Source organism: Phacochoerus africanus, chromosome 2, assembly GCF_016906955.1.
Source record: "Phacochoerus africanus isolate WHEZ1 chromosome 2, ROS_Pafr_v1, whole genome shotgun sequence".
NCBI classification, from domain to species: Eukaryota; Metazoa; Chordata; class Mammalia; order Artiodactyla; family Suidae; genus Phacochoerus; species Phacochoerus africanus.
In genome coordinates this window covers 190748170-190774131 of record NC_062545.1, presented here as the reverse complement: position 1 = coordinate 190774131, position 25962 = coordinate 190748170, and the positions used below count along the sequence as shown (strand labels likewise).

At 40.7% G+C, this 25962-nt stretch overlaps 1 protein-coding gene across 1 annotated transcript in view; it reads right to left on the bottom strand.

The window, feature by feature from the left end:
* The window catches only part of DAAM1 (dishevelled associated activator of morphogenesis 1), a 175850-nt gene that overhangs the window by 39821 nt on the left and 110067 nt on the right, over positions 1–25962 (bottom strand). Inside the window, exons 4-15 of the mRNA XM_047767453.1 lie at positions 15567–15638; positions 9809–9903; positions 6803–7136; positions 5778–5888; positions 5557–5660; positions 4362–4428; positions 4035–4152; positions 3461–3599; positions 3125–3183; positions 1242–1429; positions 444–740; positions 32–139 (exon numbers count right to left, since the gene is read on the bottom strand). Coding sequence (XP_047623409.1) covers positions 32–139; positions 444–740; positions 1242–1429; positions 3125–3183; positions 3461–3599; positions 4035–4152; positions 4362–4428; positions 5557–5660; positions 5778–5888; positions 6803–7136; positions 9809–9903; positions 15567–15638 — 1692 coding nt within the window. The remainder of the gene's footprint in view (positions 1–31; positions 140–443; positions 741–1241; positions 1430–3124; positions 3184–3460; positions 3600–4034; positions 4153–4361; positions 4429–5556; positions 5661–5777; positions 5889–6802; positions 7137–9808; positions 9904–15566; positions 15639–25962) is intronic.

The window sequence follows — 25962 nt, the reverse complement described above, 5'->3', positions numbered from 1 at the left end:
ATTTTAGCATCTGGAGGGCACATGCTATTACCTGCTGTCTTTGGTAAGCTGAGAAAGTTCTTTCCAGGTCTTCAAGATCTAGAATTTTGAAGACTTTTGTATCATCAATTTCAGTCCATACTGTTCCTTCCAATTTGTTCTGCAAACAACAAGTTAATATGCTGGGGTTTACAGTCAGACACAAAAACAACAGATGTTGCTCTTTTTTAAAAAGTGCCATAATCCCCAATGTTTCACTCTACCAGATGCTCAGAATGAGCTGGCTTCAAATAATGTGTTATTTATTTCAGAAGCTTTATGACTTAAATATCCGAGCAGTGAGAACCCCGAGTCCATACTAGAAAATGAAATCGCTAGACAGCTAGGCATGTGCCCCTGTCAGGGACAACACAGTGGACTGTGAATGCCAGCCGTTAGTGGGAAAGCTGGACCACATGGCTCACCTCAGGCAGCTTCGACCAGTTGAAGGATTTCAGGGCATTTGTGGGCTGAGGAATGTTCTTCTTCTTGAGTGCCAGACCCAGTGGAGCACCAGGAGGTGGCATGATACCCCCCAGGGGAGGCGGCCCTGGGGGAGGAGGGGGGCCCCCTGGAGGGAGGGGAGGGGGCGGAGGAGGAGGCATCCCTGGCAGAGGTGGGGGTGGGGGGGGAGGGAGGAGAGACCCCGGCGTAGAAGAAGGAAAGGGTCCCCCAGGGGCTCCAGGCGAGGCTCCGCCTGGGACTGCAGCACAGACAGCTCTCTGAAATAAAAATAGGAAAAGAAGATCAATGGAAGAAGCAAACTTACTGGATGACATTGAGGGTCTGAAACTTTGCCTAACATGTATATCATAGAGAAGGTCATGCATCTGAGAGTGTGGGTTTAAAGGGGCAGTAAGTTGAAGGGACTTGTGTGGGGCAGGCACTCCAGTGCTTGTCTGGAAAGGGCTCACATGTCACTCACTTCTGGAGCCACCCTACAGTTTGGTTTTCATGAAATCAGTGCTCGTTTTCAGGAGCTAACAGGGTTTCCTTGCCCATGTGAGAGGATCTGATTGTAGAACACACACCACAACTGCCTCTGCTGCCTAAGGAGTGCGGCAAACCAAGGGCGCAGGTGCCAAGCCCCTGGGATGGGTCAGGAGATGCTCAGGCTTTACTCTGCCTGGCAGAACTGTCTACTTAAGGATGGGGCTCCAGAATAAGTGAGGCCCCACAGCTGCCTGGTGACAGGGGACCCGGCCTGGGGTCCGCAGCCTCACCCTGCTGAGCTCGTGGAGCTGGGCCGTGAGGTCTGCCACCTGCTGCTTCACTTGCTTGTGCTCTGTGGTCTCCTTCTCAAGCTTCTCTTTCATTTTATTTAAGGTCTGCATCATCTCCTCCTTCTCCTGGGTCTTGGCATCACATTCTCGTTCTTTCTTTTCCAATTTCTGTTGCAACTCATTGTGCTCTACATGTGAAAACAATTGGACATAAAAATGGGGAGCTCTTCAAAGCTGAAGCATTTTCTCTGAACAGAAAATTGACTGAGAGTGAGTGTGAGACTCTTTATTAGATAAACATTCCTCTGCTTTAACAAAAGGAGCAATTTGTGGGCTCAGTGGCACTGGTGCTCAGAGGGGCTTCAGATAAACAACTTTTATCAACTACAATCTGTAAAGGCTGAAGAGGCTCTCCAGTCAGTCTAGAGCAATGCTCTGTGGAGGTGAATGGTGACTGTTTGGCATTTAATTCAGAACCTGTTCTAGACACAGCCCTTTAGTCCCACTAGGGAAAATGAGTATTATCAGGGCCTCTTTCCACCAATTAGAAATGAGCATGAGGAGTTGCTGTTGTGGCTCAGCAGTAACGAACCCGACTAGTATCCATGAGGATGCAGGTTCGTTCCCTGGCCTTGCTCAGTGGGTTATGGATCTGGTGTTGCTGTTAGCTGTGGTGTAGGTTACAAATGCGGCTTGGATCCCGAGTTGCTGTGACGTAGGCTGGAAGCTGCAGTTCCCATTCAACTGACCCTAAGTACCCCCTTCAACTTGTACATCTGAGCTTCCACATTCTGGGATATATTCCTACAGTACCACTCACTGTCCCCCTTCTCAGGTATAATCTCTCTTTATCCTAACTTTTAGTTGCTGTCTCTATTCTTCCTATAGCAGTTTCTGGAATTTATTTATAAAAATGTATGTGCAACCTCACTTCTTTGAGAGCAACCTGAATTCATATGAAGAACTCAGAACATCACACTTGGTATTTTCCCCTATCAGTGGTGAGCCTGCTTTTCTGCTCAACAGAAAAGGACAAAATGTGATGAGAGGAAAGGAAATGCTTCAGCATCTCTTGGACCTTCTTTTTAACACACTGAAGGTGGGGGTGAGTGCTCTTGTATTTCACTGGCTGTGACTGTATCACTTGGACAGGGAAGAGGAAGTCAGTTCAGCAGCCCAGTGAAAGAGCAGTGGCCAGAGTATGATTGTTTTCTCGATGGGTCCAACTTATAATTGCTAATATTTTTAAGGAGGGGAAAAGTTACATCCATTCTGTGAGTGGCTGGCCTAATGATGGGCATAAATGACCCCCTATGTGATCTGATGCTGAGTGTTGCTACCAAAGACATACTGAGATACTCACCAAGCTCTGGCCTATTAATATTCCATAACACAACCATCTACAACGGTCAGTGATTATCTTCATGAATTCTCTTTTTATAACTGGAGCCAAATTAAGGTCACAGGGAGAACTGGACCACTAAAACCAAGAGGCCTATACTTCTCTTTTAAAATTCTGGGTTCTCCCTGGGGTCCCTTATTATATTTCTTAAAACCCAGTGTGCTCTAAAAGTTATGGGGAAGGTTGGGATGAATGGTAGTTAAGAAAATTTGAAGTAATGGATACGGAACAGCAAATGTTTCCAAAAAATTTACGTGGTTATAATAAAATGAGGAAATATTTGGGAATCAGCGTGACAACTAAGATAGTTTGATTCAAGAAAAACCAGGCTAAGTGCCCTGAAGACATGGAGGGGAAAGACTGTTTATGCACCAAAGTAAAAAAGTAAGAAGATTCAATGCAACTTTCTAAAATATACAGTTAGGAGAGTTGTCCAATAACCAATAACATGGCTTCTTCTCATCAGGACCTCATCATTTACCTTTTCTCATTTTTTCTGCTTGTTCTTTCCACTGCTTCACTTCATTTTCATTAACCAACCTGTATAATAGTTAAAGGAGCATTCATTAGAAAAAGCACAAAGACCCACTGCTAAATGCATGCTTTCTGGGTACAAAAATTGTTTACTGCAGAGAAAATCCTCAGCATGTTTGAAACCCATTTTGAACTCAGATGTTATGTAGATATATGACATGCATACGTATAGGAACTCAAGGGTGACCTCTAGAACATTTCAGTTCTCCCACTTGCTATTTTGAAATAAATGTCCTACATTGTCACTATTATCTCAAGGGCTGCCAAATAAGAAGAAACTTACATCCGGACGACATTCTTAATATTAAAGTTTTCCAAAGGCGTGGAGTCAGGGTCTTGACCTTTGTCGTTCTGAATAACTATTTGCTGTATAATTCTATCCAGCAGTAGCCAGTACTGAACGGTGTTGCCACTTCTCTTGTCTAAAAAAAAAGAAAAGAATGGTGGAAATACTTCAAGTGGTTTCTAAACTTGGATGAGCATTTTTCAACAGTGGTCATCCACCAGAGCCACAGAACCAGAGAGATGTTTGCAACATCTGCACCACCCCTTCCCAAAATTTCTGAAATTCTGACAGGCAATGATCATTTATATGATTGAGGGGCACTTTCTACCCCTTTCTAAATGTACTGTAAGGCATATATTTATTTTTAAAATCAAAGCGAGTTATAATTCATGTCATTTTGAGAACTTCACAACACCCCTTAAGCTGTGTGGAGACACACTGGACTGTCACAAAACCAAGGTCGGGAATGCCTGGTGTGCACCCAACCTAGTCCACACTCTTCAGAAGACAGAGGCCTTTGGCTGATGTCCAAATGTTCCCAGACACTCAGGTAAGTCACAAATACACTCACAAGGCATTTGGAGGCAGTGGTGCAGGATGGACATGAAGTGAGGGTAAGCTTCACTGTGGGTCAACCTCTTCCTGGTCAGCTCAAACATCTGAGTAGCACTTTTTGTGTCTATGTGAACCTGTTTCATATGAAAAAGAAATCCAAGTCCAACATCCAAGTTCATCAATTTCTACAAGGTAAGGTAAACAAATCCAAGGCAATCTAGCCACTTAGCAAAACAGAAATTTGATTTTGCTCTGAAGTTACATGTCAACGCTATGACACACATTACAACAGGGAAATCTATGAACTGCTGAGTCAAATCAAAATAATTGTAAGCATACATACCAGTTCAAATCTTTTGGCAAATTCTAGTTCATCTTCATTTCGGAGCATTTCAAAAAAATCTAAATGCCTGAAAGTCAGTTAAAGAAAAGCTATTAAAAGTAGAACATCCTACAAACACAGGCACATGGGAATCAGCACATTAATACTATGGCCTTTCCTAAATTTTCAGATACTTCTAAAAGAAATAAGACAACAAAATCTGAATGTCTTCCCTTAACCATGTTCTATCATCTAAATGAAATGAGATCACTACAAGAGACAAAAAGCCTAGGATGTCTAGCACATAGAGGCCAAGGCATAAAGGTTTATCAAATCCCAAAATAATCAAATCCAGGTTCTACTCCCAGAATATATAGAATGAAAACCCGATATAACTAACTTGACTGACCACTCAACTAAAGATTACAAAACAAATGTTCATGCCATTCACTTATTCATTCAAATATTTATTGAATATTGACACCAGGGATGATGAGTTCTGTGAAGATAAATACATCAGGGTAGAGGGAATAGAGATGATGGGAGGTGAGGTGAGGAAGGTGAACACCAAGGTTGGAAAAGGTGTCTCTGTAGGGAACAAGTCATCTGGACATCTTTGGGAAGATCTTTTAATGCTGAGGAAATAGCAGGTGCAAAGGCCTTGGGGCAAGGGTATTTTGACATGTTCATGGAATATCAAGGAGAAGAGCATGGTGGAGTGTGTGCATGAGGGGGAAGAGTAGTAAAAGGCAAGATCTGAGAGCTGGGAGGATATGTTAGAAATTGTAAAATGACTGCAGACAAGAGCAAATGAACAGGAAAGTGGAAATTAACATTCAGAGATTGTCTATCAAAGGTGCCCAGTGATTCCACATAGTTTACAGTCAACTTTCTTAACAGCTCTGAAAGAGAGCAACAAACAGCAGCATCATTATTTCTTCAGGAATAAAACCAGTAAAGTTCAGAAAAATTGAGTAACTTGACCAGAATACACAGCAAGGAAATGGCAGGACAAGGATATGGATTCAAGTCTAAAGTCAAAACTACACAAGTTCCCTAAGCAATGTGCTGCTTCTTCCATTGAGAGAAGCCTTATTATAAAAACATCTATTAGCCGGCAACATTTTGGTTCAAGTTCCTTAGGTCACAAATAGTTCACAGACGGACTCTATACACACAGCAAAAGCATGAACTTACCTATCTAATGTTGACTTACCTATCTAATGTGGAATTTTCATGTTCCCTTAATTTATCTATTACAGGTTGAATTCCCAACATCAGAAATTCATAGCGAAGATGAAGTCTAAAGTCCAAACTTTCCTGAAAGTAAAAGGGTGATGAGTACATATATAGGCTCTTTAGACTACATAATCTGTAATCTTTAAAAATTATTCTTTAATAATGTGTATTTTAAATTGAGGTACAGGAGGCTCTTACCACTCCTGCGCCTTGGCTTAGCACTGCATTGATGAAGGACATGATGGCAGTCTTGAGGCTCACTTCATCTCGATACCGCCCCGTGCTTTTATCCAGGTCATTAATTAACGTCTACCAAGGATGCAAGCGTGAAAACAAAGGGCTGAATATAATTGCTTACCTTACACTCATTTTATTCAGAAATTAATTTTTAAAAACTCATGTCTAGTCACTGATCCATAGAAAGCTAGCTTTTCCCCTTAAGATTAGTCCTAAAAACTTTGCTTTCAAAATTCTTACATCATCTATGTTCAAATATACAATGAAACAAAGTACAAATGACTGTGCTTGGTTAATTCTGCTTGCTTTTTATATTTGAGTAGAAATATGGTGACATAATGTCACTGTTTATATAGATCCTAAATCAAGAATGGCAAGTCATAAAATTTTTAGGGATCACCCATTTAGTGGATCAAAAAGCATATAATATAATGTGTAGGAAGCAGGGCTATGTTTTTAAGTTCAGAACAGTAATCTCCCCTCATACTCAGGGGGTATGTCCCAGGATCCCCAGTGGACGCCTGAAACTGTGGACAGTACTGAACCCTATATACACTTCTACAGAGACTATGTTTTCCCTATATGAACCGCTGAATGCTGTGTACAGTGTGGCTACACTAGACAAAAGGATGATTCACATCCTGGGAGGGACTGAGCAGGATGGCCTGAGATTTCATCATGTTATTCAGACCAGCTGCACAATTTAAAATTTCTGGAATTTTCTGTTTAATATTTTTACACCACAGTTGACTGTGGGTAACTGGCATTGTGGAAAGCAGAACTGCAGGTAAGAGGGGACTACTGTAAATCCACAACCCTGGACTGATTAACTACAGGAAGAATATTCTACTCTCTGCCTAAGAGGAAGGAAATGCTTGAAGTCACGACATGAATGATCACCACAGGGGGAAATCTCAAGTTCTGTTTCCCCTTCAGGGCAGGAAAAGGCACTGTCGGGAGGCCTGAATGAAGAAGGAAGCACCCACCTGAAAACGGGTTCTTTCGCTGGCATACTTCTGGTAGTGCAGCATGGCCTGCAGAACCTTCTTGTGGCCCCCGGGAACCAGGCACACAGCGCCCAAGATTTCCAGCACGGCTACCTTCGTTTTAATGTTCTCTGTACTCAGACTCTGAGCAATTACATTAATACTCTCAGAATGAGCCAGGACGTGAGCCCGACCTTGAGAGTTGTTCATGAGTGCCTTTATACATCCAATGAGAGAGGTATGTATTCGAGACTCCGAGGTCTCGTAGTCCATGGTCTTTAAAAAGTTGAGAATACATGACAGGCCATCCAAGTCGATGAATCTGGTTACAAACCTGTCATAAAAAGAAGGATGAGATGTACCAGACTTAAGTCTCTTTGGAATTAAAAAAATTTTTTTTATAGTTGATTTACAATGTTGTGTCAATTTCTGCTGTACAGCATGGTGACCCAGTCATATATATATATACATATGTATATACACAAACACATTGTTTTTCTCATTATCTTCTATTATGTTCTATCGCGAGTGACTGGATACACTTCTCTTTGGAATCTTTTAATAGCTCTTAATGGAAAAGTTTCAGGGCAGGAGTAGGCAGGAGAAAGTAAGAAGATGTAGCTCTGAAAGTACCAAAAGAAACACCAGATCCTTTAACCCACTGTGCCAGGCAGGGGATTGAACCAGTGTCCTGGTGTCTCAGAGATGCCACCCATCCCGTTGCACCACAACAGGAATTTCGCTGATGAAGTTTTCTTAATTGGGCTTTTCCTTGGCACAGACCCAATGGTCAGTCTAACCAGAAGTGTGAAAAAAATCTCCTTTTGAATTAATAAAATCTTAACTGATATAATCAATTAACATATCTTATAACCACAGAACATCAGGAACAAGAAGACATTGAGAATATCTGCCTGAGGTTAAACTCATCTGCTGATCTTGTGTTATTATAGCATCCAGTCCCCACGTACTTTTATGTGTTGACCACTGACCAAAGGCTGCCCCATATCCATGAAAGTCAGAGGGCATCCTTAAACTCCAGGATAATAACTTGCCAAACAAATTATATTTCCTTAAGGTTTACAGCAAAAACATTCTTTTGTATGACCTGATACATGGCATCCCAATACATAAAGTAATACTTTATTACTGTGCCCTAATCTTATTAATATTTACATTACTTACTTATTGTAAAGTCAATCAATAATAATTCATATTACACATCTGTAGGTTAAGCCTCTGAAAAGTTCAGAAGTAACATAACCTACTGATGAAACCACTCCAGAATTTCCAAACTTATTTAGCCTTGGATGCTCATTAACATCTGAGAATTCAGAACACACATACGGAAGGAAACACTGTTAAGACAGGCTAGAAAACTTATGTTATACAACTGTATATAATTTTTGAGGAATCAGTGGATTTTTCTTAGCATTTTACAGTCAAACATAGTGAATCTTTATTTTCCAGCCATCTCATCGACCACATGATCTAGATACAGCCAAGCTTCATTCATAGCACTTGTGCTAATAAAATTTACCTTCAAACACCCCCATCTCCCACCAAAACTTAGAGGCCTTAGTGGAAAATGAAGGTGTGAGAGGTAAAAGTAGAAGCTGATTGCCCATCCCTCTCTTTCTTTTTGCTTTCTTTTTCTTTTTTAGGGCCGCACCTGCAATATATGGAAGTTCCCAGGCTAAGGGTCGAATCAGAGCTGCAGCTACCAGCCACAGCCATGCCAGATCAGAGCCACATCTGCAACCTATTCCACTTGGATCCTTAACCCACTGAGTGAGGCCAGGGATAAAACAAGCATCCTCATGGATACTATGTCAGGTTCTTAACCTGCTGAGCCACAATGGGAACTCCATTAGTTTGCCCATCTATTTCTTTTATTACAGTTTTATTCAGATATAATTCACATGCCATAAAATTCATACTTTCAAATGTACAATTCAGTGGCTTTTAGTTAACTGAACCATGGATGAAATACTTTATTGAACATTCAATGAATTGTCTTCAATTAAATGATATGCAGACTTAAGCCATTAAATGGCTAAAATTAAAAAAAAAAAAAAAGAAGCATTGGTAGAGATGGTATAGATGGAGAGAATGTAAAATGGTGCAACCACTTTGGAAAACCACTGGACAGTTCCTCAGTGTTAAACATAGTGTTGCCACATGACCCAGCAATTCTACTCCTGATATACAGCCAAGGGAAGTGAAAGCTGTGCAACACTGTCACTATCTGATTTTAGAATACTCGAATCACCCTCAAAAGACCATTTCCCTCTCTCTCTGGTTCTCTGTATGGATTGGCTTTTTATGGATATTTCATATAAATGAAATCACACAATAAGTGGTTCTTCGTGTCTGGCTTTTTTCACTTTACATGATTACTTTCAAGGCTCATCTGTGTTGGAGCATATATCAGTATTCCATTCCTTTTAATGGCCGAAAAATATTCCATTGTGTGGCTATATTGCATTTTACTTATCAATTCATCAGTTGATAGAATTTATTAGGGGTTTCCAAATTCTGGCTACTATAAATAATAGTGCCATACACATACAAGGTTTTAGGGGACATATTTTCACTTCCCTTGGCTATACATCAAGGAGTAGAATTACTGGGTCACATGACAGCACTATGTTTAACATTGAGAACTGCCCAACCATCTTCCAAAGTGGTCACACCATTTTACATCCCCAACACCTATACCATCTGCACCAATGCTTCTTAGTCTCTCTCTCTTTAATTTTAGCCATTTAATGGCTTAAGTCTGCATACCTTTTAACCAAAGATAAACAATTTATTGAATGTTCAATAATTAAAGTATTTCATCCATGGTTCAATTACATGTTTTTAAAACTTCCTCAAAAGTTTGGCTAGTGTTAAAAAAAAAAGACAAGAGAAGGAAAAAAAAAGAAGGGAGGAAGACCACAAAAAAAAAAAGAAAGAAAAAGAGAAGAGACAAGTAGTACTTGCAACCCAATAAAAAATCACCTCATTGGTTTCGTCCTTAATGCTGTCTTCAAACTCTCAATAGTTTTACTTCTCTCTTCTTCCTCTTCCTTCTCTAAAGCCAGCAGAGATTTTCTCTATGCAGAGAAAACAAAGTTACTTTTCAAATTCTCTGTTTTAATTATGGTACAAATAAGACAAGCCTACAGATTACAGGCTACTATCACTTTTAATATATATAATCAATAAGACTACAACTAAGATTTACTATAAGCCAAAAGGTAGAGCAAAAGCTTCAAGAATTCCACAAATTCATTCTATTACAGATTAGTCCTTTAGAATTTAGGTAACGCTTTAAGGAAATGTTGAGAAATCTTAGAAGAGATTAAGTTATCCAAACACTTATATAACCATTCCATAACTACATTCTGATGAAGATATTACTATTTGATAGAAGATCAGACCTGCAGTTAAATGTAACATTCTGGCAACTGAAGCTAATAACATTATCACATGATCAAATACAGTCAAGCAGCAATTTTCCCATGCTATTGCTCCCATCCCTCAGCAAAAAAAAAAGTAATCTTTTATACTTTTTCTTACATCAAATTATTTTTTAAGAAGAATAATTAAACTGGACCTGATATAAAGATAGACAATTCCTCCAGAGGAAATACTTATTACATACCTAGAAATAATTCAACATCACTTGGAAATCAGGACATGGAATGTGAGCGGTGTGTGAGTTTGTGCTCTCTCCCTACCCAGGGATCTACTAGAGCAGTGCTATTCAAACTTGAATGTGGCTACACATCGCCTGGGGATCTTGTTAAAATCCAGGCCCTGATTTGGCACATCTGAGGTGAAGCCTAAGATACTACACTCCTGACAGTTTTCCATGCAGTGCTGATGCTGCAGTCTGTGGACCCATTTTGAAGAACAAGGCTCTAAGGAACCCAGTCTCAGTTTGATATTATAAAGTCATGAATGCCAGTAAGTTTCATAGACTTGTTGAAAAGTCTTTTCCTTTCCCTTTACCCCATGATAACTGAAATGTCCTAAATGTATCCCTAAGTCTTGTGGTCCTGGGTGCCTCCATCCACAAAACCACAGGCACCCCGCCTTCCTCCTCCTCTTAACATGTGCTTGTCCAGTTTCAGTCTTTTTACCTGTTACCAATTCTGATAAAATGCATGGTTGGGAAACAGATTGGGGTGTTGGGGTGGGGGGGAAGCACTTGGCTCTTGTCCACATGTCTCAGTGATCCAGTCTCTCCCTTTCTTTCAGGACCACAAATCATCAAGGGGGGACTTTGTGTAAATTTTTCAAGTTAATGCTATAAGCATTAAGTAACTAAATGCTTACTAAAGCCTAAATTTGACTTCACAATTAGGAAGGTAAAGCCCAAAGCAAACATGTATCAGGAGCATTTATGGCAACTGAAATAAAAATCAGTAAAGTCTGGTTTTGTAAACTTGACATTGTTTTTACTAAAGCTGTTCTCTTGCTGGTGAAGCTCCTGGACAGCTGTCACCAGAGGATGGTAAGGGAGAAACTGCATGCAGAAATAGCCAATGAATTTCTTTACGGCTGTGTGAGACCCATCTCCCAGAAAATTTAGCACAAATCCAGCCAAGTACGTTTAAACTCCTGTGGCACAGCTGAACTGATTTAGGCTCTTAAGCAATCACTTTGAATCTGCAGCTCAGAATCAAGATTTTTGTGAACATCACTTCTTGTCCTTAAACTTAGTCACGCAAAACCCTCCCACCAAATTAAAGACTACACACGTTTCTTACTGTGGTTCATTAATACTAAGTAAAGATGTGCATATTTTTCCTTTTAACAATCTTGGAGAGGGTGGAATAGCCAAATAAAGGCAGACTACATTAAGTCTCTCCCCAGAGGCATTGGGAGATTTATGGAGAGTCAAGAAATTTAAATTGTTACTTTCTTTCCCAATATAGAGACTATTACTTGCCTCCCCAAACAGAAGACAGTATGATCTTTTCTTTGTGTAATAATATTAGAGTTGCATCGAAGATTTTTACTATAGTGAGGAAATTGAGGCTATGCAGATGAACCTGATATTCTAATGTGACTTTTCAAAATGAAATAATTTATATAACGTTCAAGTTTTCAAGCTTTACTTTCAGGAAGAAGTCTAAGTTTGCAGCTTTTCCTAGAAAGGGGAGATATGCCTACATTTCTGAAGATGGCGGCTAGGCCAGACATCCAGTCTGCACCTTGGCATATCCTGGACAGGCCTGTGGCAGCCTTTTTGGGTGCTCTACGCATTTACTAAATCTCTGCTCACATGAGAAGTGGGCAAAGGACAAAGTGCATCCTGGCAGAGGATCTTCTGGTTAAAGCTGCTAAGGTTTACACTGGAACAGGCAGGGCTGAGAGCGATGCACAAATTGGGCACAGAGACCACTCCTGGCTAGGAGTCTGGAACTAAGCTCCTGTTTGAAACGTTTCACTGGTGTGTAATCAGTAAGCCAACCCGCTAAGCGCGCTGAACTTCACCTTACATTCTCCCTCCCTGAGAGCACATGTAGAAGCCGCACAGCAAGAAAGCCCAGGTCTTTCTGGAACACACACTCTTTTATTATACTGTTTTTCACTCTTTTAAAGCCAACAGATCACTCAGGGGTCCTTTAAAGAACAAAGCATTTTTGTTAAGAGGCTTCTGTAAAGTAACTGAACTTGTTCCACAAAGGGCTTCACAGACCAGTAAGTGCTATGGTTCTCAACCTGGACTGTTTATCAGACCCTCCAGATGCCTGCCCCCATCTCAGAAAAGCTGGGAGGTGGGGCCGTGGGTGGGATTACCAGACCTCTTTTATGTGCCAAAGGATTCTAAAAACTGAGCCAGTGAGAGGCAAACTGGAAAGGAGTCTTTGAGCTGAGACGGACAGGTGTAGATTCCAGCTCTACTATTTCTAATGAGATGACCTTGGGCAAGGTGACCCTCCTCTGAGCCTCAGGCTCCTTATCTATTAATAGTACTTGTAGCACAGGGTGCTTGTAAGGACTGAAAACAGCATGTAAAGTGCCTGTTATACTGCCTGTCACAGATGTACACAGCAGCAGCAGTTGCTATAGATGCTGAAGACAATGGATGATGACAATGTCGATAAATGGCCTTCAACAATTCCTGAAGCAGAGAGCCAGAGTGTAGCTGCCAGGCCATGAAAGGATCTGGAGGAATCATGTGCCTTTCCAGTCCCCAGGGACCATGTCTTAGGATTTCTGCTGCATGCTGTCAGGATTCTTCCAATCAGAGAGATTGACTAGAACTACAGGAGGAGTCAGTGGCAACAAATATGGTGAGCAAGACAGAAGACTCAGCATCGGGTTTCTGGTCTTATCAGGCCTCCTCGTTCCTTTATGTACACAGGAGGAGCCCTCTTTATTTCATCGTCTTTTACCCTTAACCCTGGAAAGATGCTGGCTCTGTCCTTACAGGAGCATTAGAAAGCTTTGTTAGGTTTAAAACCCATAAAGAGTAGCAACGTGACTGTCCATTTAACAGCCTTGAGAGGCTCCTGGAAAGGGCTTTGGATTAGGAAGCAAATATAATTAAAATACAGACAACTCATGAGTGTAACAAAAGATTGTCCAAGGAGCTGGACGAAGGAGAAGGGAGGCCCTTAGAGAAGTGCCACATGTTGGCACGTCACAGGCCAGACCTCACTCTGGACAAGGCCTGGGCTTCGTCGCTAACATACAAGTTAACCTAAGTGCCCCAAAATTTGAAGAAAGTAAAAATCCATAGTTATTTAGTAGTTCTCCATTGATGGAAGTGAATCTAACAAAGGAGCAACTTCCCTTGTTAGACATCAAACAAAGCTGACTTAATTCGAAAGCGATACTGTCTGCCTGACAGCTCTTTCGTTCTCTACTAGCCAAGAACAAGAGAAGAATTCGGAAAATAACCTTTACGTACAGGAAATGTAAATGGCTCAACATTACTAGTGCTTAGGCAGATGCAGAGAAAATCCCTGATGGTCATCACAAGCCTCCTCTTTTGCTAACATATTCACACAAATGCTGAGATCACCCTTTTCTCATCCTTGCCATGTATAGGATGCCTGGTATAAGGATTTGATAGCTATCTTCTGTTCTTTTCTGCTGTGCTTTTAGGTGAGAAACCCTTGAGGCAAAAGCTTATGCAGTTCCTTCTATAATTTATACAGCCCTGTTCACGTTCACAGGCTGTTTATTATTCACTGTGTGACAGCAGAAGAAGCATCTTCAAAGAAAAAGTCAGAAAAGAGGAAGTTACTAAAAGTCAAGGCCTCTGAAAGTTTAGCAAAAGCGTGATGGTTCACATATTCTAGTCAGTTTTTAACTTTTGCAGCAGCAGCAAAAATTAGACAATCTAAAATGTTTGCTCTAAGAGATAAGAAACTAATTCTCCACAAGGACTCTGGGGACAGCAGGAAAGGGAGAGGTATGGAAAAGTATTATGGAAGCTATCATCTGCTTGAACATAATAAACTCATAGTTGGACCTAACAGATTAACTCTTAAAATTCTGAGTTTGCCCACTGAGGCAAAGATTGCGCTACTGTGGACAACATCCACTTTTTAACAACATGATTAGAGTTTAAGCTATTAAGGCTCAAATGCTGATGACATGTTTTCTGCTGTCATTTCAGCTGGATCAACAGATACCCCTCAAGCAGCTCAGATCCCACTGACATCACCAAGTCATCCATGTGATCAGAATGCATATTTTAGACATTGACAACGCATTTTTAGCAATTACTGACCCCCAAATCCCAAGTACTGAAGATTTCCCAAGGACATCTCAGCATTATTATTATTATACCTTTTCATTAAAGCACTTATTCAATGAACTTTTGTTATTTGTGTGAGTAAAACAGTACCTTGGTACCCTGTAAGATCAAGAACCCGGGAACCAAGAAAGTTCTCAGTTTAAATTTTTAAAAAATGGGAAGACAACAGTGAAGGAATACTTTCATTGTACAATTTTTATTTTTTAATATTTAAAAATTTATGTATTATTTTTGGCTGCAACTGTGGCTTGTGAAAGTTCCCAGGTCAGGGATTGGAACCTACACCAGAGCAGTGACTTGAGCCACTGTAATGAAAATGCTGGATCCTTAACCCACTGCAGCACAAGGGAACTTCTCGTTCTTGTTGTACTATTTTTAAATGGCATTAACTTTTAGGAGTTCCTACTGTTGCTCAGCAGGTTAAGGACAATGCTGTCTCTGTGAGGCTGTGGGTTCTATCCTTGGCTTCCTCAGTGGGTTAAAGAACCAGCATTGCTGCAAGCTGTGGTGAAGGTTGCAGATGCAGCTCAGATCTGCTGTTGTGGCTGTGGAGTAGGCCACAGCTGCAGCTCTGATACAACCCATTGTCCAGGAACTTCCATATACCGCAGGTGTGACCATTAAAAAAAAAAAAGAAAAAAACAGTATTAATTTTCAGAATGGTTCTGTCTGTTCAAAGTTCCAAATGACTGGTAAGAGCAATTGCAAGTTAAAGTTGAAGAAAAGCCAGATTTATGATATTTCCTCTAATAACAACAAACTCACTTATATTTTAACATGTGCTAATTTTATTTAAAACATACTAGACAAAATCCTTTCACCAAGTATCACTCCTGCCTCCATTTTATCCCCCAACATTGAGTGTTTGGAACGGAGTTTGGAAACATAATAATGTTTGGTAATTCTTACTCAAGTGAGTTTATTGTGCAACTGTGTGCTTTGTACTCAACTTGCATTTTAAACTGGGTGTGGAAGAGCAGAAAGGATACCTACAGCAGCCATGGAATTGAGCTGATCAATGTAGAATTCAGGCCAACTTGTTGCTCCCTTGTTTTCTTCCTGGTCCTAAAGAGGAAAAAAAAAAAAATGATGTACACTAGATGTATATACGCAACAGTCATAAGCACATCTGACCCCCAGAGCCTCTAGACACTGGCCCACATAAACCATTAGAAGACACTAAGATAGAAGATATTTGTCTTTTAATGTTGGCTTTAAATCATCAGACCATCCCCTTGACTAGGGTGGTCTTCCTGATCCACAAAGAGTGCTGAAATAAGAATTATATGTGACAAAGGGGACATTTTCTGAACTATGGATCAAGGAGAGATTAAATGGGAACTTAGCCACACGTAGTACAATGCTTTTCCTTTAGGGGCACAATATCATTGAGGGTCTGTGTTTGCTGTAAGGACAAAGGTTGTCTAGGTCCTGTGTCATACTGGCTACATATTGCTGGACTACACATCTGGGTGAAATCTGCAAAAGAGGGAGCTTGTCTTTTTTTTTTGTCTTTTTGCCATTTCTTGGGCAGCTCCCGTGGCATATGGAGGTTCCCATGCTAGGGGTCGAATTGGAGCTGTAGCCACCGGCCTACACCAGAGCCACAGCAACTCGGGATCTGAGCCGCATCTGAGACCTACACCACAGCTCACACCAACGCCGGATCCTTAACCCACTGAGCGAGGCCAGGGATTGAACCTGCAACCTCATGGTTCCTAGTCGGATTTGTTAACCACTGTGCCACGACGGGAACTCCATCCAGGAGGGAGCTTGTCTTACAGTGACCAAGGGATTTAGCCAGTGGTTAACTAGACTTTTTCCGTTAATTTATTCAGGCTCCAGCAGACAGTAAAAATTCTGAAGAAGGGTTTCATTGGAAGACCAAAACTAGGTACTGCTTAACATGAGGGGGGTAAAAAAAAGCCTAACACTGGATGGAAGGTAATAAAATGAACACACATTAGTCTCAGCCCTTGCACTGAGGCAGCTTGTGGGCTAGAGAAAATGTAACACGTCTTAGTTGAAGAGAACTGAAACCTAAGGAATTCAGGAACCCATTCTTAAACTGCTTCAGCCAATCTTGGGTCTTACAAACCAGGTGACTTAAAGCCAACACCAGAGCTCCCAGGACCTCTTTGGGTGGGAGAGCTGTGCCAACCTGAGCCCACACCTCCCCACTAATTCAGCTGGCTGGGGCCTCTGCTCCATCTGAGCATGGAGTCCACTAGAAGCCAGTACAGACCGCAGTGGTGCAAACCGGCATGGCTTTAAGTCATTTGTGTGATCAAACTCAAAGAGCAAAGTTTCAGCTCTTCTCTACCTCCACATTCAGAGAGCACCTTAGCACAATCCCTATCTCCTATCACCTTCGAGAAGAACTGGGCCAGGTACACGGAGCTGCTACTGGATAGTGAAGTAGTTACTACCTATTTTCTGGTGTCAAGATCCCAACCCTTAAGTAACAGTGTCAAGGTGGGGCTGGCTATTTATTTCAGTCCTGTACTTTACTTAACAGGGAAAGTAACAGTCTTTCTCTAAACACATTGCTCTAATGCAATGAACAACTTCAAAACTCTTCTTTAAATAGTTACAAAAAGGGGGCAGGTAAGCATTGCTTACACTGTCTTAAAAGCTGGCAGTAACTGATATCTGAACCCAGGCAGTTGCATGAATTTCATCTGGAGACTGAACAAGCCAGATGATGGGGACAAGGGCTATAGCAGCAGCTTTGAAGTTGGACTGGATTACACTTCCATGGCTTTAAAAAGCTTAGGAAATCTGATGAGTCTTTAGAATAGCCTCTGATTATTATTTAACATGCTAATAAAATAGCTACAATGGTAGTGTGAATGTTGAACCCTTCTCTCCCCTTAAAACAGAATCTCTGAGTTAGAAAAAACTGTTACCAATGTATTCAGCAAGCCAAAACCCACAGTGCTATTCAATACTATTTGAACCTATAAAATGAAACAGAAGGTGCCAGATCTTTCAAGTCTCTCAAACTAGGGCAAACTTCCAAAACTACAATAAAATCACATCCCATGTCTGGGGTCTCATGAGAGCGTGTTGTAAGCTTAATAGTCATAGTTATGAAACAGAGATCATTTTAGAAGCTTAAGATTAATATACGGAGAAAAATCTTTTACACTTTGAAAATGTTTTTAAAATAATGTAAACAGATTAAAAGTAGATCTAGATACTGCAGTCACAATAAGGGGGAGAAAGTTTCATGTTTATTTTACATGCCTCAGTGCTGAGAAAATCAAATGAGCTAACGTATGTGAAAGCTTCTCATAAAAGTACTAAGTGTTATCACTATATCCCTGGAGGTGGTCCTCAGCAGTCTTCATTTTAGCAAGGCATCTTCACTTTCCCCTAGGCAATCCTGGTCCTGTTATCCAGATGTGTGCTACAGTGGCCAAGAGAAACTCATGGGCACAAACTCTCCCCCTCCTTTGTGTGGCTACTAGAGTCTATAATGATAAAGGGACACATGCCAGGAGATGAATGCAAGTGTACTCCGAGGTCCCCTCAAAACACTGGCCATGGAGACTTGCCGAAAGAGAGATTCTCTCCTAAAAAGCCCATGAGAGGGACCAATGATGGAAAAGCAACATGTATAACACTCCTGGAAGGCAACTGGGTCCTATGGATTACCAACCTCTAACACATTACCCTTTGAGCCATCTGCCTCTGTTCTATTTACTTGCTCTGGAGAAACAAGTGGAAAAATACACAAGCTTGTGTAAATTGTAGTTATAATAGAAGCAACAGCAATATTCAATGCTTAGGGAGCTTACTGTGCATCAAACACTGTTCTGAGCACTGTGGTCTTTGTTTAATCTACCCTGTGAGAGTAGGTGCTATTACTACACTCATTAGTGGAGAGGAAACAGAGGCAAAGGGAGGAGAGATGAGATGCTAAAGGTCATCCTGCTGGAAATTCAGAGGCAGTGGGAAAGAATCATGGCAACCTCTTTCCCAAGATTAGACCTCAGATTAACCACAAGCAAAAACACTGAGTGCAGAGCTGGCCTTTTGGCCCCCCACTTCAAAATAAGAGATTCAGACATGGTTAGTGGCCAAAAATGAGCTCACTTCCCCCAAACCCTTATTGCTACTTTTGGTACATTCAACATTTCTGATTATTATTCTCCTAAGGCCTGATGTTTTACCCGAGTTACCTCTGAACCCTCCCTCTAGACTCCATCTGTGGGACCTCTATCAACACCTCATCTATCTATACGTATGCATGCAGACAGTGCTTAAGAAGCTCTTGCGAACCTATTCTCCTATTCTGTTATACAACTCATGTTCTAGGCGGTCTTCATGGGGATTTTTCAAGCACACTTGAAGATAAGCCACTGAATTGTAAACAAAACCCTCTCTAAACCATATGCATCTAACCCTACTTGTCGCCATGTCCATCACTGATTCCATTAGAACTTTTCTCTAAGACACAGGAATTCTGCCATCATTCTATTCTTTAAAAAAGTTGCTTTCCCCTTCTCTAAAAAAGATTGTAGAGGAGTTCCCGTTTTGGCTCAGCGGGTTACAAAATCCGACTAGTATTCTTCATGAAGATGTGGATTAGATACTTGGCCTCGCTCACTGGGTTAAGGATCTGGCATTGCCACAAGCTGCAGCGTAGGTCACGAATGCATCTCGGATCTGTTGTTGCTGTGGCTACGGCATATTCCACTCCTAGCCTAGGAGCTTCCATGTGCCATGGGTGTGGCCCTAGAAAAGAAAAGAAAAAAAAAAGCCAGATTGTAGATAACTCTCAATGATACCCAGAGAAGGTTGTCTTATAGTAATACAAATTCTAGCAATCACACGGCAGGCATGTGGAAGTTCCCAGGCCAGGGGTAGAATTGGAGCTGCAGCCGCCAGCCTATGCCACAGACACAGCAACGCAGTATCCAAGCTGCGTCTGAGGCCTATACCACAGCTCACAGCAACCCCGGATCTCCAACCTACTGAGTGAGGCCAGGGATGGAACCTGCATCCTCATGAATTCTAGTCAGGATCATTAACTGCTGAGCCACGAAGGGAACTCCTAGCAATCACATTAAACGCTCCTTTTATTCTACCTACAGAATGTATAATTCATATTAATATCCAGTTTTGTTTCCTCTTGAAAATGTAATAAGCATTTAGGTTTATATGTCCATCTTTAGAAGGTCTATTAGAAAATTAGAATTGAATTGATACAAACATTTTATGTTATTAAATTCTCCACTGATAATTAGCTTTTGAGAATATCTGCAAACATCACTTATATTCAGAGAGCTGGCATGACCAGATAAGGCCATGCAAAGATGAGAGTCTAGAACTTGCTTGGCAGTTTACTCAATCAGCATATATTGGTAAGTTTAAATATCTTTGAGTCTCATTTTTCTTCTGTTCAAAATAAGTGAGACCAGACTGTTTCTCTTTTCTTCTTTTTTTGTCTTTTTTTTACAACTGTACCTGCACCACATGCAAGTTTCTGGGCTAAGGGGTGAACTGGAGCTGCAGCTGCTGGCCTCTGCCATAGCTTGTGGAAAAGCCATATACTTAACACTCTGAGAGAGGTCAGGGACTAAACCCACATCCTCACAGACACTACGCTGGGTTCTTACCCACTAAGCCACATTGGGAACTCCCGAGACCAGACTGTTTCTAAAGTCCCTATAAGCTCTAAAATTCTATATAGCTCTAACAATTAGATGTCACGAAAAACACGGTGTGCTACTATACTTAGTCTGAGGAATCAATTTCTAAAATCAATAATTTAAAGTTTATGCTGTTCAGTGATTCAGTTACAAAACCCTTAACTTTCTACAGCTACTTCCTTTACAAGGTAATCAGAAGGGGAAAGTATCCTCAACATTAGTTATTTTATTATTTCTCTAATCCAACTCATCCTGTTTTCTTAGTAGCTTGATAGTCATCAATAAGGGTATTCATGGAGAGAATTCCCTGTTGGATGGGCACTTGGACAGTCTGCCTTTGCTTTTAGCCTGTACTGATTACAGCTTTAATCCCTTTTCTAGGTTTTTCCCCTTTGCTCCTATAATCTCAAACTCTTAAGAAACAAAAACAACAGAACAGAACAAAACAAAACAAAATGCTTTTCTCAAAAAGGGAACATGTACAGTATGAGGGACCTTCAAGAACACTGACTTTTTAATTTAAATCAGGCTCAAATAAACTTAGAAGGTAAAAAAAAAAATACAGTCTTTCTAACCTCACTTTATATTCAACTGGTACATTTTTCATTGCAAATCTCTGATCAGTGGCTACTAAGAAAAAAAATCCAAGAGATTCTCTCCCATCCTCTTTAAGTGCTCAACAGTGCATTTGTTTTTCTGAGCCCATAAGGATACATTTTGCATTATTTGTTTGCTCTTTCTGAGGTAAACATTCACAGCTCTATCCCAGACTTCTGTCTCTCATTTCACTACTATATTTCTACCAATCCAAGCAGACTGAATTCCATTTCCACCACCATCTGCAGACATGTATTTGAATCCTCAGCCACTTACTTATGACCTTTAGTGGCTTCCAGGCAGGCAAGGTAAATAACTTCTGTGTGTGATTCAGTTTTAGTTCCCTTTTCTGTAAAAGGGGTACCTACCTCATGGGGTCATTGTGAGGATTTAATAAGTTAATACAAGTAAATAAAGCACTAGGAACAGTACATATAGAAATGCTCAATAAATATTATTAGATAGGATGATAATGATATCATTCCAGAATCTCTAGCTACGGCTAGGGGTAAATTTTGGCAATAACTGTTCAAATTTAAAACATACACAGCTTTTTACTCTGCAAGTCTACTTTCAGGAATTTTTTTTTTGGTCTTTTCTAGGGGCACACCTGCAGCATGTGGAGGTTCCCAGGCTAGGGGTCTAATTGAAGCTGTAGCCACCAGCCTACACCACAGCCACAGCAACGCGGGATCCGAGCCGAGTCTGCAACCTACACCACAGCTCACACCAATGCCGGATCCTTAACCCACTGAGTGAGGCCAGGGATCGAATGCACAACCTCATGGTTCCTAGTCGGATTCGTCAACCACTGAGCCACGATGGAACTCCCTACTTTCAGGAATTTAGCCTATGATTACATATTCACACTTGAACAAATACATGTTACAAAGATTTTTTTTTCCATTGCAGTGCTGTTTGAATTTGTATATAATAAAGTTAACAAATATATAGAAAAGGGAACGGCTGAATAAATTACTTTGGAGTAGTAGCAAAGAGTGAAGCAGAGTTGTGTAATGATATTAAAAATGACGGGGGATATTATGGAGGAAGAAAAAGTTTTAAAATATTACTTCCCATCTAGAGAAGAAAAATATGTACACTATACACAAACATTTTTGGAAATAGATACAAACAAAATTTAATAATGGATACTCCTGGGTAGCAGTAGGAAAAATCTTTTACTCATAAACTTTTGTATAATTCAGACTTTCATTTTACTAAGAACATGCCCTGTTTTCAAAATTAAAATAGGAATATGGTGAAAAGCATTACATGTTCTGTTAGGATAAGAACTTTGCTTTTTCTAAGGTTTTTGACATGAAATATATCACATTACGATTCTGAAACATTTGGGGTGTTTTCTTTTCTTTACCCCTGGAGCACCCTTCTGCTCCTCACAGCAAATATTTTAAAACATTTCTCTTATTACCTTCCCTTACCAGATTTTCTATTTCTAAAACAGGCTATAACCCTAATATCAGCTATTTATACAGAAAAGAAACTATATGGTTTGGGCTAAGAGTCACATACCTGAAGCATGCTAACACTGTCTAAAATTTCCACACTCATGTATTTGTGTCACAAACAATTTCTTGGTGGCAGCTGAAGTCTTTCAGTATATAAGTGGGTCTCAAAGTACAACCTAAATTTTAAAGTTTGAAAGTAAAGGATACTTCTTTTGAAATTACCACAGCACACATTTTCAACAGGATCAAGTAATAATATGTAAGAACTGATACAGTTTTTTCTTTAGTTTAAAATGCTCTTAGTAAGGCCCAGAATAGGCCATGCAAAGGTCAATCAATTGTAAAGGACATGTTCTGTGGTTGTTCACTAGACCACAAATCACAGGCTGGAGCCACATGCACTTGGCCAACTAAAGCCATAAATCACCATTCACTGTTAAAAACTCATGAGGTTCTTAGACAATACTACTTAGGAAAGAAAGACACACTCTTTCACTACCTAAATTGGCTAAAAATCTTCTAGCAATAGGTAATGGTACCATCAACCCAAAAATAGTAGATACATAATAAGGTTTAAATGCATTTCAATAGCAGAAAGGTACAAAGTAAATTTCATTCTGATAATTTTCATTATAGGACAAGGGCAACAAAATAGTAAGAAAACCTGTTTCAGTTTTAAAGAAAATGCTATTAGAAAACACATTAACTATGATAGTACAGGCTCAAGAAATTCTATCCCTTGTGTAATGATCAAGACAGCCACCTGTTGCATTAAATTATTGTTCCTATTCTGGATTTCATGGGTTCAGCCCTATATCCTATGAGTACAACAGATGTTAAATAAATTCACTCTATACCTAGAATTTTTACAGAATATTAGGCAGAAAGGGGCACACAGGTCAAAATATTTTATTCTATTAGTTATGTCTCCGTGATGTGTGTGGCATCTAATAACCTCAAGCGAATGATAGGAAACAGATGCCAACATGGGTGAGACCTGGTCCAAGGAACAGGGAAGGAAGGGTAGGTAGGATGGAAGACAGAAAAATATTTTGTAGAAGGCCTTGCTAATAACTTCTACTAACTTTCCCTTCTAGCTCAGTAATAGTATAATTAGCATCTTCTTGAAAGATGGCCATGATGCAGTGTGAAACCACCAGCTTTTTCTTTTAAAGGGACAGATTATATATATTTTAGGCTTTGTAGACCACACAGTCTGTTGCAACTACTCATTTTAACCTTAACCCTGCTCTTGTACAGTGTAAAAGCAGCTATAGATAGCACCTAGAGTCAGCCCTGCCGTGTTTCAGTAACACTTGATTTACAAAAGCAGGTTACTGGTCAGATTTGACCCATGGGCCAGAGTTTGCCAGCCCCAGTGCTAGATTAAGCTTGTCTCTCAAGAGGGTGGGAGCACATCAAAGTTCTTACTTGGTCATCAGCTATTTTTCATGCTTTGTCCCTTCTCAAAGCCACTTACTGTCCAGCAACCCCCAGCTATAAGTTAGGATGAGCTTCGTAAAGTGTGTGGAATTTGCCCAATACCTTACTTTTTTTTTTTTTTTTTGCTTTTTAAGGGCTGCACCTGCGGTATTATGACCTTCCCAGCTAGGGGTCGAATCAGAGCTATAGCTTCCAGCCACACAGCCACAGCCATGCTGTATCCAAACCGCATCTGCTCGGACTAGGATGTCTCTAGGGTCAAAGACTAGCTACACCCCAGCTCACGGCAACACCAGATCCTTAACCCACTGAGCGAGGCCAGGGATAGAACCCACGTCCTCATGGATCCTAGTCAGACTTGCTTCCGTTGCGCCACAAAGGGAACTTTCTACCTTACACTTTTTTAAGAGAGGAAACAGGACACGCCATGCCTCAAAAATCTACCTTCTTACCAAGCTCACTGCTCTCTGAAATTAGTTTAATCTCACTTTTTAAAATAGCACAGAATCATTAGGTTTTTTTTTGTTGTTGTTGCTATTTCTTGGGCCGCTCCTGCGGCATATGGAGGTTCCCAGGCTAGGGGTTGAATCGGAGCTGTAGCCACCAGCCTATGCCAGAGCCACAGCAACGTGGGATCCGAGCCGCGTCTGCAACTTACACCACAGCTCACAGCAACGCCGGATCGTTAACCCACTGAGCAAGGGCAGGGACCGAACCCGCAACCTCATGGTTCCTAGTCGGATTCGTTAACCACTGCGCCACGACGGGAACTCCCATTAGGTCTTTTAAATCCTGCTATATGCCTCCAACTCTTTCCATCTTGTTCTTTTGGGGGGAAGAAAAAAACTCAGGAGGTCAACAAAACTTTATTCCTGAGACTGCTGCTTTACTCAATCCTTTCAACACCTACCTCTAACCCCTAGCAGTGGGATAAAACTATATCCTGCATCCAAAGTTTGCCTGAGGCAGGCAGTTGGTTTCAAAAAATAATTCCTATATTGTCATATTTCAAGACAGTCATGTGGTTCCTGGGACTGCCGACCCTGGTTACATTTTTTGGCCACTGCCACAATTATACACCAAATGTTTCTGCTGCCAAAATCCGGTTGGGCCCACATCAGAGATGATTACAGAACAGCAGCTTTTTCATCTGCCAGGAAGTCTAACACCTCCTCCTAAGCCTCAGAATGTCAGTCATTTTCTGGAAAGACTAGAGGCTGACCTGCAATAACAACGGCTTTAGAATCACAGAAGAAAAGCAAGCCTCCTTCCCCATTTTTCCTAATGCTACAAACATCTGTATGTTTTTAAGGCAAGCTATCACATAATTAAAGAGCTAGTCTTTGACCCCAGAGACACCCTAGTCTGAGTGTCTTCTCACAGGGGTTCCTTACAGAAGGTCATGGACAGGTGATCGATCATGTGTTCTCTGAGAGGAGGCTTCATTCAAGGGGTCCACGATCATTTGGAACTAGAACTCTCACTGACTATTGGAAAATTCACCTCATACTGAATTGACAGATGTCTCCTTGTAACTTCTTGGCCTTAATTTTGCCCTTGGGAACAAGTCTAACTTCCCCACTGAACAATGATCCAGCAAATATTTAAATCAATATTATGAATATGTAAAGCTATTACGTCCTCCCAAAATCATATCCTAACCAAGCCAAAAGTTCTCCACTGGCTGAAGAGCAAATGTTTATCTTCCCCAATTCCTGAATATATCTCACATCTTCCATAAGTTCATCACACTCTCATGTCCACCACTTGGAACTCCTGTAACTCCACCTGAATTCCTATGATATGGCTCTTCTCATGTGCTTGTCAGGGGTGCTCAACTCTGCACAGTCTCTACTGGGAGGGTACCTGCAAAACCTCTGACCAAAATGTCTCCACATAAAAAAACAGCATGAGTTCTTGCTTTTCTGAGGTCCACGACAAGTAACATTCACGATGTAGAATAAGAGATACACGTCATATGAACACAGAGGTAAACACGGATAGCCCTTGTTTTATCAAGCATACATATTTTAACAATGTTAGCCATAAACTCAATAGTAAAATTGTTTTTTTTTATTACTATAAGCCTGGGGCCACTTCATCTCAAAAACATAAACATAAGTTAACAGAAACGAAAAGGGTGAATGGGACCTAGGCTCACTAGCTACCAGGAAACTTGGTGGGAAGTTTTAACCTCCTTTATAGCATATTTTTCAGTTC